At 42.7% G+C, this 15956-nt stretch overlaps 1 protein-coding gene across 2 annotated transcripts in view; it reads right to left on the bottom strand.

Annotated features, from left to right (window-relative positions):
- Nucleotides 1-15956, bottom strand: part of LOC113018323 (alpha-2-macroglobulin-like) — a 33092-nt gene that overhangs the window by 3939 nt on the left and 13197 nt on the right. For both annotated transcript variants that reach the window (XM_026161376.1, XM_026161378.1), the window contains exons 14-28: nucleotides 12507-12570; nucleotides 12267-12412; nucleotides 11788-11937; nucleotides 10917-11060; nucleotides 10687-10810; nucleotides 10451-10586; nucleotides 9346-9571; nucleotides 8728-8854; nucleotides 7672-7793; nucleotides 7535-7586; nucleotides 7213-7296; nucleotides 4349-4525; nucleotides 4023-4098; nucleotides 2971-3127; nucleotides 2318-2392 (exon numbers count right to left, since the gene is read on the bottom strand). In XM_026161376.1, the coding sequence (XP_026017161.1) occupies nucleotides 2318-2392; nucleotides 2971-3127; nucleotides 4023-4098; nucleotides 4349-4525; nucleotides 7213-7296; nucleotides 7535-7586; nucleotides 7672-7793; nucleotides 8728-8854; nucleotides 9346-9571; nucleotides 10451-10586; nucleotides 10687-10810; nucleotides 10917-11060; nucleotides 11788-11937; nucleotides 12267-12412; nucleotides 12507-12570 (1860 nt within the window). The remainder of the gene's footprint in view (nucleotides 1-2317; nucleotides 2393-2970; nucleotides 3128-4022; nucleotides 4099-4348; nucleotides 4526-7212; nucleotides 7297-7534; nucleotides 7587-7671; nucleotides 7794-8727; nucleotides 8855-9345; nucleotides 9572-10450; nucleotides 10587-10686; nucleotides 10811-10916; nucleotides 11061-11787; nucleotides 11938-12266; nucleotides 12413-12506; nucleotides 12571-15956) is intronic.

Raw genomic sequence — 15956 nt, 5'->3', positions numbered from 1 at the left:
TATATATATTAGATTGTATATTATATTGTTGGTTTATACACTTTTGTGTATGTATTTATATATGCATACCAGCTCGGACGTCGCCCGGATCAACTACTGGAACAAGAAGGCATTGGTGGGCAAGAGATGAAAATAGGGCCTTGTTGGAATGCTACTATACAAGTAACCCTGGCAGAAGGGGTTACATGAATAGGATGAGGGACCTATGGAATACCCAGCACCCACACTGACAGCGAAACAACTAATAGCTCAGTGTTCCAACATTCGAAAGAAGGGTATTGCTCTCACAGCTAGAGATTGTCGAAGTGCAACACAAATGCTACGGCAAGGGGGAGCCAGGACGCCAGGCCAGGGGGGGAGATGTCATCACCGCCACCCGAGATTTGTACCAAACCCCAAGTGCTATAGTGCGAGAGGAAGTGACCTGAAAGATAGGATCATGGCAAAACTTGAAAACTGGATTCCCCATAGCTGGTTACCAAGATGTGAAGATCTGCTAGATGATGTAAATGCGATACATACAGCCACGATTATCGAAACTAACAAGCTGATGTACAGTACAGCAGCAGTGATCAGAGAGATGCTTGGCTACAGGTTGAACAGCTACAAGAAGGAGACTAGAGGCTAAGATCAAAGAGGGAGGTTAACCAACTTTCGGAGCTGCAGAAAGGTGTGACAAAGACGGTGCCCAAGAAGAAGTATAGCAAGCTGTCCATGGAAACTGCCAAACAACGACTAACAGCCTTGGCCAGCACCTTGCCATACACTAGTATGGCTCACGTCTACTGGTGGAAGAAGCTGACTGCACTCCATGAGTGTCTGGCAGCACAAATGAACCAGCTGTTAGTTGACGAGAGACACCCAGAATGGCTAACTGTAGGGCAGAGAGTCCTGAAGGGATTGGTCCCATCGGTCCCATCCAACTACTGACCAATAACCTGCCTCAGTACCACATGGAAGCTCCTGTCAGGCATCATAGTGGCTAAGATGAACAGACACATGTTCCTGTGCCCCACTCATTGGCAAGAATACCAGAGGTGCAAAACACCAGCTACTTGTAACAATCAGCCGAGACTGCCTGGATTGATTACAAGAGGGTCTATGCCTTAATGCCCCACAGCTGTATCTTGGAATGCCTAGACCTGTACAAGATCAACAGGACTTTAAGAACCTTCATCAAGAACTCAATGGGAATGTGGCGTATAACACTAGAGGCCAATTTCAAGCCCATAGCACAATCATCATCTATCAAGGAGATGCTCTGTCCCTACGGATACTGACTACGGGATGAAGCAGCTGTCAGCCATCTCCTGTATGACATCATACGTGGATACGTGGATATGTGGATGACATCAAGCTGTATGCCAAGAGTGAACGAGACATCGATTCACTGATCCACACCACCAGGCTATACAGCAACGACATTGGAATATCGTTCGGACTGGAGAAATGTAGTCGGATGACAACAAAGAGAGTAAAGGTAGGCAGAACTGAGGGAATCTAACTAAGGCAACATTGCAGACATAGAGGACAGCTACAACTACTTTGAGATCCAACAGGCAAATGGAAACCACAAAGAGGCTGCTGGGAAAGCTGCTACCACCAAGTACCTGCAGAGGGTCAGGCAAATCCTGAGGAGTCCGCTGAATGTTAGAACAGGATCCGGCCTATCAAAACCTACGCCCCACCCGTCATCAGGTACCCTGCTGGGATAATAAGCTGGCAAAAGGAGGAGATAGAAGCCACTGACATCAAGACAAGAAAGTTCCTAACCATGCATGGAAGGTTTCACCCCAAGTCCAGCATGCTAAATGGAAGGAAGGAGGCCAGGGACTGGTGAGTGTCAGCACCACATTCCAAGATGAAACAACGAATATTCACGAGTACGAGGAAGATGGCCCCAACTGACAGCGTGGTCAGTGAATACCTCAGGCAGCAGAAACCCAAGAAAGAGGAGGAAGGCGAGGAACCATCATGGAAGGACAGGCCCTGCACGGTATGTTACCACCGGCAGATAGAGGAAGTAGATGATACCCAGAAATCCTACCAGTGGCTGAAAAAAGCTGGACTGAAAGACAGCACAGAGGTACTAATCATAGCAGCACAGCAACAAGCTCTGAGTACAAGATCCATAGAGGCTGGGGTCTATCACACCAGGCAAGACCCCAGGTGCAGGCTGTGTAAAGATGCCCCAGAGACAATCCAGCACATACCAGCAGGGTGCTAGACTGCTGGTTAAACCTAACTCCATGGCTCAGCAGCTCAAACTCTACTCCTTTTTTTGTTGAATACCTTGATATTCTTTGAGTCTACTCACATGTTGGGATGTATTCATTTCCAAGAAGGCAGCAGTAACGTACGCACTGAGAGTCACTTCATCAGATACACCACCCTGTCAACAGAAGACATCATAGACACTTTATCATCAGTGCACCAACATTCAGGGATATGAAGTCATGAAAATGATTTTCAGCTGCATGTGGTTTTAGTATCATCAATGTCTTCATGCATGTTCAAACATCCAGCTAAAGAGATGAACAGGAAGTTGATTTTGTTCATCTGGACATTGTATTTCCAGTGAGATGGATGTTTCTTCACCTTGGGTTTCCCCAACTTTATAAACAGTTTGTGTAGTCATCTACTAATCAGAAGGTTGGTGGTTTGATTCCCCGCTGCTCCAGCCTGCATGCCAAATATTTGTGGGCAATATACTCATCCCAAGTTGGTCTCTAGTGCATACTTTGTATTTAGTATAAATATGTGTGAATGCTAGATAGAAAGCAGTGCTGGTGTGAATGGAACAAGATGAATGGAAATTATTTCTTAAATAAAATAATAGAATATACTGATGTGAGCTATTACAGTATGTAGTACAGTGTTTTCCATGTATGCATGACATTATTAATAAAATTTGTTAAATCCAGACTGGAGGCTGTTTCCACAGTCTAACAGCGAAGAACTGCAGGTTACCTTCATTCCGTTGTGGAAGAGTTTCCCAGACTTTTCAAAACAGCCATTTTCTTGTTGTTTATGTTGCAGCCAGGTCTTAGACTCTTCGATCTTTCTGGGATCAATAAAGATGAAAGACTGAGCTTTGGCAAAACTTCTTACCACAAACGCAGTCAGCCTGACAGAAAGAAAACAACACTTACACGTCTTACAATGATGGAAATGTTTGGCTGTGAGGTCACATTAAGAGAAAGAAATACTGATCATTTTGAAAATAAACTTGAAATTTCAAGGTTAAATTTGAATTTTGAGACAAAAGCAGAAATGTGGATATCACAGTTATTTCAGGACAAACTGCCACGGTTGCTTTAACCTCTGAATTAGTGAAATCGTACTTCAGACTCAGTTTTAGTAACAAGGAAGGAACTGATGTCATTGTAGCAATAAAAACAGCGTGGCAGTAAGTATAAGTACACCAAAAAGCAGAAAGTGGTGCAGAAAGCTGCATGTGGTTAGATTTGTATAAAAGGAAATGGCTGCTAATGTACAGATGCAAGGATACCGATGGTTCCACGCTCGTGGAATAAAGAGGATCTATGCTGTATCACAAGACCACTGATTTATTTCACTACATCTACTCAAGGCATTTTATACAGGGTATAGCAGTCGTTTGAAACAACAATCATTTCAACTGTTTTCTTAGATTTGAATTAGACTTTTTTCACAAAACAGTATTAAGACTTTATTATTGAAATAGTATTTAGACTTTTTCTTAAAGTAAAATAACTTTAAGCTTTAAAATTTGACTTTATTCTAATAATGATCAATAACATTGTTATGTGGCTCTAATACTCCTTCCTACCTACTAAATTACACAGTATTAACCAAAAGGTATTGTTAATGTTGGCTTAGTCAAAGGATTAAATGGAGAATTATTTTAAGTATTAGAGGTAGACATGTTTATGTTATTAATGGGTAGTAAAACTTCAAGAAACGTCTTCTGTTTGGTGGGACATTTAAAAACCAGTGTAACCTCTCTGGTTTAGGACATGTTTGATCAGTGATGTTCTCACCAAGTGTTTCCTGGTCCTGTTCCAAATGTGGTGTAAGCACCGTCAGCACTTTTGTAGTTGAGCTGTCTTTGGTATCCTGTAACAACAGGGACACCATGATCGAGACATTGTTGCTATGGTGATGATTGGACTCCAATTGTTTATGAATCTGCATGTGTACATCGAGATTTGGGAAATTCAATGACTCTTGCTGACAGATGAGGAAAATGACGCATTTGACCAAAAGCTGTGGCTAATGTTCTGCCTCCTGTCGGCTTGTTTCTTGAACCGTGTGTGTTGAAGTGATTCAAATGATTTCCTTCTTAGAGGAAACAATAAAAACTTGCCACTGGTGAGGAAGTTAGTAGCTTTTTCCATGATGGCTGCGGTGAGCTGCTGTGTGCCTTTCAGGTAGTGGAGGATGTAGATGTTGGGGGCCAGGAGAGCCATGTTCTGCTCCCCACATCCATACGGCATCTGCAGCAATCCATCCAGGTTCTTCAGAGCCCGGCCGAGGATGTCACCTGATCAAAAACATTGATTCACTAAAACTAACAAAACTAGCGTAAAACAACTTTGTATTATTGGGCAGAGATAACCTGAATACTTCAATATGCAATTTTAAATGATGATTTCATTTGCTGAGCGAAAAAACATCCAAACTGAAAATCGTAGATTGACTGTGATTAACCAAATATTTCTGGGAAGACTGAGTTTCATTTCACCAACAGGACCCAGGCCTGATTAAGGCCAGACCTGCTGGATCAAGAAATCACTCAAGTACAATTTGTTTGATAAAAGGGAAGCAGGCTAAAAGACGTCCAGAAGAAACACGTCGTTGCCATGATTTAAAGAAATTCAAAAATAGGCGAGAACTCTTGAGCTCTATCAGTTTGGACAGGATTAAAAACAATTTCTACAGCTTTGGAGCGCCAGTGCACCATGTTGGAACCCATTATCCACAAACTGAGAAAACTAGAAAAGATGTGGCCGAAATTACTCCATAAGCACATCGACGACTCACCGAAAAAGTCAAGCGAATCCCAACAACACCCAGAACTGAAGGCCTTGCCTTCCTCTGTAAAGGTCAGAGTTTACGATTCAACAATACAAAGGAGACGGGGCAAAAACAGCATTCATGGACAAAACCACTGCTGACCAAGAAGAACACAAAAGCTTATCTCACATTTGCCAAAAAACATCTCCATGCTCCACAAGATATTTGGGAGAATATTTTATGGACTGAAGAGAAAAAGTTTTGAGTTTTGTTGCATTTGGCTTAAAAGTTACGCATCATTTCATAGAAAGAACATCATACCAACAGCGGTGGTAGCAGTGTGATGCTCTGGGGCTGTGTGGCGTAGGGGTGTCTGCAGCTCAGCTGCAGGGGAGGGGTGGGGCATTGGGTTCAGGTGGTTAGCGACGGAGGAGTCTGGTTAAGGCAGCTGGTGCCCAGTGTTAAATCATGCCTCTGCTGTTTCAGTAGCTCGCCACGACCTGGAGGGAAGAACTCTCTACCAGGAGAATGTCCAGCTATCAGTTTGTGCCTTAAATCTAAAACTTGGGCTATTAACCCTCTGGGGTCAGGGTATAATTGGCCGTTTTTGACTACTTTTGATTTTACCTCTATATCTCACCTTTAAAAACTGTTTATCTTGGCTTGTTTGGTATCGTTACTTTCAGCACAGCTTTAAATATCTGAAACTTGAGTTATTTTTTCATTTTGGTATACTATATTAGCACAGTTGATCTAAATTCAGACAAAAATGTCAAAATCCGAGTAGAAAAAGTTAAATTTTTTTACTGTAAAACCCACAAGCATGTTTAATGAATCATTTTCATAACTTGAAATGCAAATAGATAGAATAAAATTATGCACAAATTTTGCAAACAACAAAGTTATATGGTACTATTTACCTAAAAATGCAGCCCAGGCCTCAGGCGTTTTTTACATAACCATTTAAATCTATTTACAGAACAATCAGGTGTGCTGCATCAAATAAGAAGGAACACAAATGATTTGTGTTCAGTATAAGACAGAGGAGAACAGCACAGGCCTAAAGCAGGTCTGACAGCAGGAGGAGCACCAGTCCAGTTTTCCATGTGGGAACAGCGTTTACACTGGAATCTGCCTTTGACGGCGTTTTTGGAGCAAATGTGACATTCAGCAGTATAACTGACACACAATACAACACAATAACTACACAACACACTAACTACAGCCTCCAAACGTCACTAATGTGTGACATATGAAAACTCTCTCTCTCTCTCTCTTTTGCTCGCTTTCCATCACTACTAAAAATGCCGTTCTCCCTAAATAACCAAATGTCACATGTTGCCATCTCATTTTTTGATTGGCTGACATGGTAAACTCTAACACCAATAGGGAAGGAGTGTTTTTTCTTTTTCTTTTTTCACGCGCAAGCGGAGAGTGTTTGCTAGCGCTGTCTGTAGAAAACGCCGTTTTTACCTTCTTCCTGCTGTAAACGCCACTGTTTTGTTCAGAAGAAAATATTATGTGTATTTTTTATCATAACTCTGGTTTTATGTGGCCCATCGACACAATTCAAGAACTGGTATATAGTCTGACGTCCGTTACTTTCGACCAACAAAACAACCTGAAGAGCCGGTTGGGAGGTGAAAGAGCCGGCTCTTTTTAGTGAGCCGAGCCGAAAGAGCCGGTTCTCCAACAAGAGAAAGAAATCCCCTCACTATCTTGTAGCTGTGTCGTCTTAAATTGGTCATGTGATTTTGACGTGTCGACGCTTCCGTCGACCGCAGAGGGTTAAGATGGAAAATGATCCAGGACGCCAGAAAGTGGTCGAGTCAAAATCTGGACTTAAATCCTACTGACATGATTCTGCATGACCAGAACGATTGCGCTGGAAAACCCTCTGGTGTGACTGGGCCAAAACTCCTCCACAGCGTTTCAAAAACACTTATGACTAAAGCTAGACTGCAGTTCTTCCTGCACAGAATGGCACAAACAGCCTTTTTGGGGTCCATTTCTTTTTCACACAAGGCCAGGAAGACGTGGGTCTATCTATAAATGAAATCATCTTTTAAAAGCTGAATACGGTTTTTACTTTTACTTGAACATGAGGTCTCTTTTATTTTCTGTTGTTTTAGTAATTTGCCTTTTTAACAAAGCTTTGACCTGCCATATTTTTATTTGGCTGAATCAAAATTGAGATGAAATGATGAGGTTTACCCAGGACTGATACAGAAGTGCGGGCAGATCCTTCTATCACATTCTCAGGCAGATGTATCTCTGCTTCCTCCGTCAGCGGGCTTCCTGTGTACAGACACAACAAACGTCCAATCAGGAAGTCACGACTACAACAGAGTTACTGTTCAAAGTCACCAGGTGGGCCTGATCTTCAGCACATATCGTTACATTTTGTGAAAGTAAAAGATAACATTTTTACTTTAAAAAATTAACATTTTATGTACACAGTGCACTCCACTGCTAATTTAGGTCATTTGTTTACTGACATTATTTAACTGGTGTTGCTGATGGACATCACACTGACCTTTTGGACAAAGAAGCCAGTTGTATGTCTTTGTCGTCTCAGTTCCCTCAGCCTGAGGAAAAGTATCTTTAAAATGAGTAACAATTTAAATTTTATGAGTAAAAATGTTTTTCTCATCTTGTATTTATGACACTGACCTTCACTATGAGAGATTTGGTGACCACGTCGATGCGACCTCTGTCTGGTACGCTCACAACCTCATTATCGCATGACACATGGGACGCTACGGCCTCAGCAGACACAGTCACATTCACAGCCCCTAAAAGCAGCAGCACAGGTCACCTTCTTTATCTCTCCATTAAAATAAAGGTTCCTGAGGTTATTTTACAGATTTTGTAGAAACCAGATGGAAATGTGTTGGGACAAAAGATGGCAGTTAACTGTGATCATACTAGATCTAAATCTAGATCTAAAGCTAGATTTAATGTTGGTTCTAAATCGAAGGTAAGATCAATTAAAATTGGAAATTTTACTGCATCAGGCATGAAAAACATGAGCTGAAAAAAAAACAGTCCAAAATGATGTCAGGGTTGCTGCTGAGTCCTGCTGGAGGCCAAAGTACTGCAAATCATAAGATCCAATTAAGGTTAAGAAGAAATCATTTGCATGGCAATACAACTGCAAACAGTCTGTTCTAATGATACTGACCAAGGGAAGCATGCATAATGAATTGAAAGGAAGGTTTCAAAATGACTTGTAATTGGCTAAGACAGCTGCATTAAGTAAAGCATGAGGATGGAGGCAGCTGCTGCCCTCAGACTGGAGGTATAGATGTTCTGCCCCACTCCCTACAACCCCCACGTTTAGCCTTCCAAACACAGGGGTTATATTCTTGCTTTACCTCGATTTGCAGCTGCATTTGACTGTCTACATGTCCTAGCTCTACACTGCACACTCACTGTCGTCTAATGCAAACACAGCTTTCTAAATTCCATGAATATAGCTTATTTGGTCTCAGATTCTCTCATATCATTATGATAACTTATATTTCAGCAGTATTTCTCACATAGTGTTTTTATAATTGCTCTTTATTGTTTTAATCTCATTTATTCTATTTAGCCATCTTATGTGGATTCTTTTTAAGTCACTTCCTGAGAGTTCACTTCCTGCTTCTGGGTGCTGCACTTGGGTCGTACTCAGCCTGCCACACAGCGCTTTCCTGGCAGTGTGGAGGACCAAAGCCTGATCCTCACCTAAGGCTGTTGGGATCATGGTCCACCTGAGGGTCTTGCGCTCGTTGGCACACAAACAGGATGTGTACAGATCACCAGAGAGAGGCGTGAGGGTGTAATCTGAGGACGGCCCAGGAGTGACAGTAACCTGTACGAGGAACACAGACATGGCTACATTTAAACCTGAGTTCAAATGTGAACACATTTTTAAGCATCTAAACAAATGCACAAGTTTGATGTTATGAACTCATGATCAAAGTAGACCTTCATTTTACTTGGATACTTTAATCACTCCCTTCCTAATCGTTTCCCTCCATCTGTTTTCTTACAGCCGCCACACTAAACTCTGTTCTACAAGGTGCATGAGCGCACAAAGAAAGCTAGAGGAGGGCTGGTAGTGTAAAGACATGTGATTGGGCAATCCTGGTGTCTGTGCTTGCAGGTGAGCTTGTAGGTGTTGGTGAGCAGGGGCCCTTCAAGAACGGCCTGCATCCTGCATGGTTATATTGCCAAAGAAAAAATATTTTCTATTGTATTTTAATAACTATGATATAAAATTTGCTTAGAAAGTCATGTTTTCAGTATGGCTTTCCTTGGCTATGAACAGACATGTATCTAAACACTTTAATCATTCATTACCATGATGCAGCTGGTCAGGTAGTTAAAGACAGTCGCCCTCAGTTCAAAGTGCTCCCCCCGGATGATGGAGTACGGCATGGTGAGTTCAAGGAAGAAAGGTTGGAAGACTTTCATTTCTTTACGAGGAGCCAAACCAAAACCCTGAGAGGACAAACAGAAAGCCTCCGTCTCCCAGGTGGTGATGGTGTCTGGGACAGTCAGGGACACGCCCCTTTTTCCATCGTCTCTGAAGCAGCAGATACACACAAACATATTCTGTAACATAATCAAACATGTTTTTATGTCTGTAAATTACTTGTATAACAGTGTAGTTACATCCTGCATTGTGAATGACTTGTATATGTTGCATTGACAAAGTAAAAGAGCTCCATGTTGCTGATGACAGTGAAATAATATTGTCAATAGAAAATTGTACTCAGTAGTCAGTATAATCTTTTAATAATATAAGTTTACATATGGTAGTGATAGGATGTGCGATCCTTAATAGTCTGCAAAAGCCTTGCGTGCATTCCAGAGTGCTCTGGCGTTCACATCCACATCCCAGGAGCATGGGAGAGGTCGTACCTTGTCTTATTGTTTTACGGTAGGATAAACGTAGCCATGTCAGTTTTAGTCTAAGTGCCCTTTTTTACATATAGATGAACTGTTGGATATTCGTTTAAGTTTACGGGGTCACACTCTGACACACACACGCACACACACACATACATATACACCTCCACATTCCAATGTAAGAAACAAACACCCACTGATGTATAAATAAAGACCAGGGCAGTCTCAGAGCTGCGAGTCTCTGAGCCCTCAAGCGCTCTGGAGACTGCCCTTGCTAGCAAGAAAACCTGTGTGTTTCTCCTCTCTGATTCTCTGCTGAAGAAGTGTTTTAGAATATATCTCTTAACAAATATATCCCACAAAACTTTAAATATGACAAAACATCAGCCTGAAGCATCAAAACATGCTTAAGAAAAAACTCACAATTATTCTATTTTCATGTTTTTCATGTGTGCAAAGACACAGCAGAAAGTTCACATGGGTTTCTAAATGTGATCGTATAAACTTTTTTAAAATGTAATATGCACCAGATCTCTTCACAACAGATACTTACCCAACTTCCACCAGATCCCAGATCCAAGTCTCAGGGAAGAAAGAGCGAGCTGTCTGTATTGGTGCAGCTTCAGGAGGAAGCTGCCCAGCAGATCCCAGACCAGGACCAGGAGAATATCTAATGTCTGGAGCCATATCTAAAGAAAAAAAAAAGGAAAATAATTACCGGTTTTCTTTTTGGTGAATACAAAGCAAAATTTGTATCAAAAACACAATGCAAACAAGCAAATGATTCACCATAGTAGACATCACGAGAGCGTTCACGGTAGACACCAGGGCCATCATGGTAGACTTTTCCTTTGAACTTGAGGCATGAAGGCAATCGAAAAAGCAAGTTTGTCGCCATCTTCAGTCCGACTTTCTAGATATTTCAGCAGCACACAAAGATCAGCAAAAACTGGTGCAACAACAAAAACTATTGTATTTACGTTATGTTTGACGGACTCACAGGTATACATGTATTTTACCTGGAAAACTGCATAGGCGTTATTTTGCTCTTGACTGGGGTACGGCAAAACATATCTTTTTGGTCTCACATTAAGGCATTCTGTAGCATCATCAACCTCATACGGGATACCTGAGGATTTCTTGAGTGGGAGCAAGTCAAATATCTGAAAAGAAAAGTGCAGATCAACAAAAGCTCCAAACATTTTTAGTCCTATGAAGTTTTGACTGATCTATCATGATCATGGTCACATTTGGTCCACATAATTGTAAACTCTTAAATGAAGTACTGGTGTAAATATTAGAACCGATTAGGTTCAAATGAACTGCTAGTTTACCTTAGAAGGGTTCTTAAAAGATAAATAAATAAAAATGATGAAGTCAGCAGTAAGCCTCCACAGATATGAGGTGTTGTAGTTGAGGGATCTTACAGAAGTTGTACAATTTCTCTATAAACTGTTCGTTCTTAGTGACTTATATGGTAAGTGTTCTCCATTTGAAGCTGTCTCTGTAGCTCCTTTAACTCACCAAGTCTCACTTTTTCCAGGTTTTGCTGTATGTTTAACATTAACAAATACTCGTTTATTTGAGCAGTTTTGAGCAGTGTAAAGTTAAAGTCTTCTCAATAAAGTAGACACTGACTGGCAGGTGATGCATTTACCTGACTGTCATCACAGAGACATGCATTTGTAACCTTGTATTTTTTATACCAGTTTGCTTTAAGACAAACTCAGCATTTGACTGTTTAAAACAGTTCAATGTACGACTGCCCAAAGAATACTTATCAGGACACAAGTACCGGAGTGAAGGCATGAGCTGCTGGTAACTCTTGACACTACGGGCTCTGGAAATAAGGGATGTGTCCACCTCACTGGTGTTAATATCAGCAGTTACCTTATCTGCATCCAGAGTCTTCCCAGGCTCCTTGATGAGAACGCTCTTGTCGATGGCGCTCACACCACACAGAGAACGTGGCAGGGCCGTCACCTGCATGTTGGTCTCTTCACCTGGGACGGCTGAAGACGGTGAAAACTCCACTGACACCTGACACACACAAAACACCCGTAGAAGTTTAGTGACTGTGATAACTCCCCACGCACTGCTGGCTAAATGAGCTGCTTCACTTTGGTGAGTGACAAATCATGAGTCCCATGAGATGGCTGCACACTACATTGGACACTGCGGGTCATGAGGTCATATAAAGAAGCAATTTGAGTCCTCAGGTAGAGTAGAAACAGCTGTGCAACAACCAGTCCATTTACTGATGCTAGAAATCCTCAGGTGATTTAGCCAACTGAATTTGACTTTGATTTGAACGACATGGCATGACTGCAGACACCAAACACACAGCACACCCCTAGAATTACACTCACCTTGTTGCTGAAGCATTTGTCAGTAGAGAAGTCAGCACTGTGGGCAATTACATCCTCACTTGGCAGGACGGCATAAGCCACAACCTGGAACTCTGGAGCCATCTCAGGAGACACTCTGACTTTAAAGGACACCTGGCCCTCATTCACTGAAACACAGGTCCAAACATGCATCCACAGATCAACAAAACAGACCAACGTCAATGCTTGGCTGTGGCATTTGTGGAAATATGGGAATTTTACCCGATCTATCTTGCACTTCAACCTGTGTTTGTCCTTGCATGGTGACAGCTCCTCTGGACAACACCTGGAAGACAGAAATCATTTAAAAACAAGAATGAACTAGCACTGATATCTGTGGACATCAGAGATGGGCAGTAACGCGTAATCCGATTACTTTTTTCAAGTAACAAGTAAAGTAAGGGATTACTATTGCAAAAACGGTAATTAGATTACCGTTACTTTCCCGTAGGAACGCTGCGTTACTGCGTTACTAAAACTGTGATTTTTTTGTGAGAATGTCTCATGACAGTGACGTAAGCAAGTGCGACGTTCGTGACATCAGCTGTGTGCAGATCAACAATGGATCATATATCGAGTGCGGGAGAGAGTATGAGCGTGCAGCGTTTAAAGCGTGGAAGTACTGACCTTACTTTGAGTTTGATTCCATAAAAAGTGACAAAAACATTAGTGTCCGCTGTGCGTGGGAAGAAAACTTCTTTTTACACCGAAAAAAACCCCTAAACTTCCAAGCAAGCACCGAGTAGCTACGACATAATGGGAAACTCACAGAGAAACTCGCGGATTCTTCAACTGACCGTGGCACACCTGCACCAGGGTAAACCTCCGCCTACCCCACTCCTGCTTTACAGGTGAAAATAGAGCAACAGGACCGCTGAGTCTGTGACTTTATTTATTTTCTGCTGTGTTTTACTTGCATTTATTTGAAAGACTGAGTGTAAACACAAAAAATATTTTATTTTATGTGCTGGAATGTGTAGAAAATAGGTTTAAATGTTAAACAGATTTCTTCCAGTCAGAGAATGGTGCATATAATGTAATCTTTGCTTGATGCATAAAGTTTAAAGATTAAAACTAATAAAACAAGTTTTAAAAAGAGACTTTTTCATTTGGTTACATTTTGTATGATGGATTATGCAGAAAAAGTCGAATTGGGCTGAAAGATCTATCGCTTTATCACCTCTTCAGGTTGTAAATCGTGTTTTTAAAAAGTAATTAAGTAACTAAGTAATTAATTGCTTCTGGGGGAAGCAATCAGTAATTAGTTACTGATTACTTTTTTCAAGTAACTTGACCAACAGTACAACCTACAGTACAGCCAGGGCTAATCTAAAGAAGGGCATCAAAAAAGCCAAACACCATTACAAAAAGAAGGTAGAAGAACACTTCTCCAACTCCAACCCCCGACGCATGTGGCAAGGACTCCAGACCATCACAGACTACAGGACCACCAAACCCTCCCCCGCATCCTCTGATGTCTCCTTCCTCAACGAGCTCAACAACTTTTATGCTCGTTTTGAGCGAGGGAACCCCACAACCACAACCAAAGCAGACGTGACGCCAGACCACCAACCTCTGACTCTCTCCCCCACCGATGTAGGAGCGGTGCTGAGCAGGATCAATGTCCACAAGGCTGCAGGCCCTGATGGCATCCCCGGGCGTGTTCTCAGAGCGTGTTCTGGTGAGCTTGCAGGAGTGCTCACAGACATATTCAATCTGTCCTTGGCCCACGCTGTGGTACCGGCCTGCTTCAAATCCACCTCCATCGTCCCGATACCCAAAAACTCCAACCCATCTTGCCTCAATGATTACCGCCCAGTAGCACTCACCCCCATCATCACTAAGTGCTTAGAGCGACTGGTCCTAGCACACTTCAAATCCTGTCTCCCCCCCACCCTGGACCCCCACCAATTCGCATACCGCCGGAACAGGAGCACAGAGGATGCAGTCTCCATCGCACTGCACTCTGTCCTCTCACACCTGGACAACAACAACACCTACGCCAGAATGCTGTTTATAGACTTCAGTTCAGCATTCAATACAATCCACCCCTCACAACTCATCAGGAAACTGACAGACCTGGGCATCAGTTCCCTCATCTGCAAATGGTTACTGGACTTCCTGACCAACCGCCCCCAACATGTCCGGCTGGATAACCGCTGCTCATCTACCATCACAATGAACACCGGTGTACCACAAGGCTGTGTGATGAGCCCTTTCCTCTACTCCCTCTTCACCCACGACTGCAGACCTGCTGATGGTTCCAACACCATCATTAAGTTTGCAGATGACACCACAGTGATTGGCCTCATCAGTGACAACGATGAGGCCGCCTACAGGGAGGAGGTGGATCGTCTGGCTGAGTGGTGCGACAGAAACAACCTGCTGCTTAACACCGAGAAGACCAAGGAGCTCATCTTGGACTACAGGAGGAATGCTGACCCACATCCACCCATCCACATTAAGGGGACGGCTGTGGAGCGTGTGAGCAGCTTCAAGTTCCTGGGAGTCCACATCTCCGAGGATCTCACCTGGACGACCAACTGCTCCAAGCTGGTCAAGAAGGCTCACCAGCGCCTCTTCTTCTTGAGGACCCTGAGGAAGAACCACCTGTCCTCAGACATCCTGGTGAACTTCTATCGCTGCACCATCGAGAGCATCCTGACCAACTGTATAACAGTCTGGTACGGGAACTGCTCTGCCTCGGACCGGAAGGCGTTGCAGAGGGTCGTGAAAACTGCCCAGCGCATCGCCAGAGCACCACTTCCTGCCATAAAAGACATCTACAGGAAGCGGTGTCTGAAAAGGGCTGGGAAAATCATCAAAGACCCCAGTAACCCATCACATGGACTCTTCACCCTCCTGCCCTCTGGGAGGCGCCACAGGAGCCTCCGGACTAAGACCACCAGGTACCGGAACAGCTTCTTCCCCACAGCTGTCAGACTCCTGAACTCTGCCTCCTGACATCTGACCCACGTTAAACTCATGGACTGAACATACACACACCCACAATGGACAACTGTACCCTCAAACACAATAATAACATGGACTGAACCACCACTCACAACCACTAGCACTTTATATAGCCTCTGTAGAAACTATCTACACCCTCACTTATCTTAACTGCACTACTGTATAGCTCTGTGTAAATAATCATTCTGTACATTCGATAATCTTTAATCCTACAACTGTTTACAACTTGCATAGTTCCCATTTCTGTATAGCTGTATATCTCAGATTCTGTAAAGTTATTTATTTCATATTCTGTATAGTTTTTCATATTTATATCCTGTTCATATCCTGTACTGTTACGTCTGGTTCGGTTTGGGTAAGAAGGAAAAACAGCCGAGTCCGTGTAGGTGACAAACATAGTGATTTTATTGCACACTTCTAAGACAGAAGCATGGGAAGACAAGCGTACAGCCACAGATCTCCAAAGAGTGGACCGCTCCCCATCCTTATATAACCCATGATCCCATGATGACGTAACACAGTCAGACCTTACTGGAAATGATAACAGTTTGGGCCTGTTCAGAGAGTTTACCTAATATGGACATCAACTGCTAGTTGTTAGAGAAAACAAGTGTGTATTACATTGTGCATTTTGTGAAAGTGTATCTATCAGAAAACTGTCCTCAGATGACCCTCCTATTATTACTAAAGGCCTGTGTA

Source organism: Astatotilapia calliptera, unplaced genomic scaffold (genome assembly GCF_900246225.1).
Source record: "Astatotilapia calliptera unplaced genomic scaffold, fAstCal1.2 U_scaffold_6, whole genome shotgun sequence".
NCBI lineage: Eukaryota > Metazoa > Chordata > Actinopteri > Cichliformes > Cichlidae > Astatotilapia > Astatotilapia calliptera.
The sequence above is the reverse complement of the archived record's forward strand: the minus strand, read 5'-3'. Positions and strand labels throughout refer to the sequence as shown.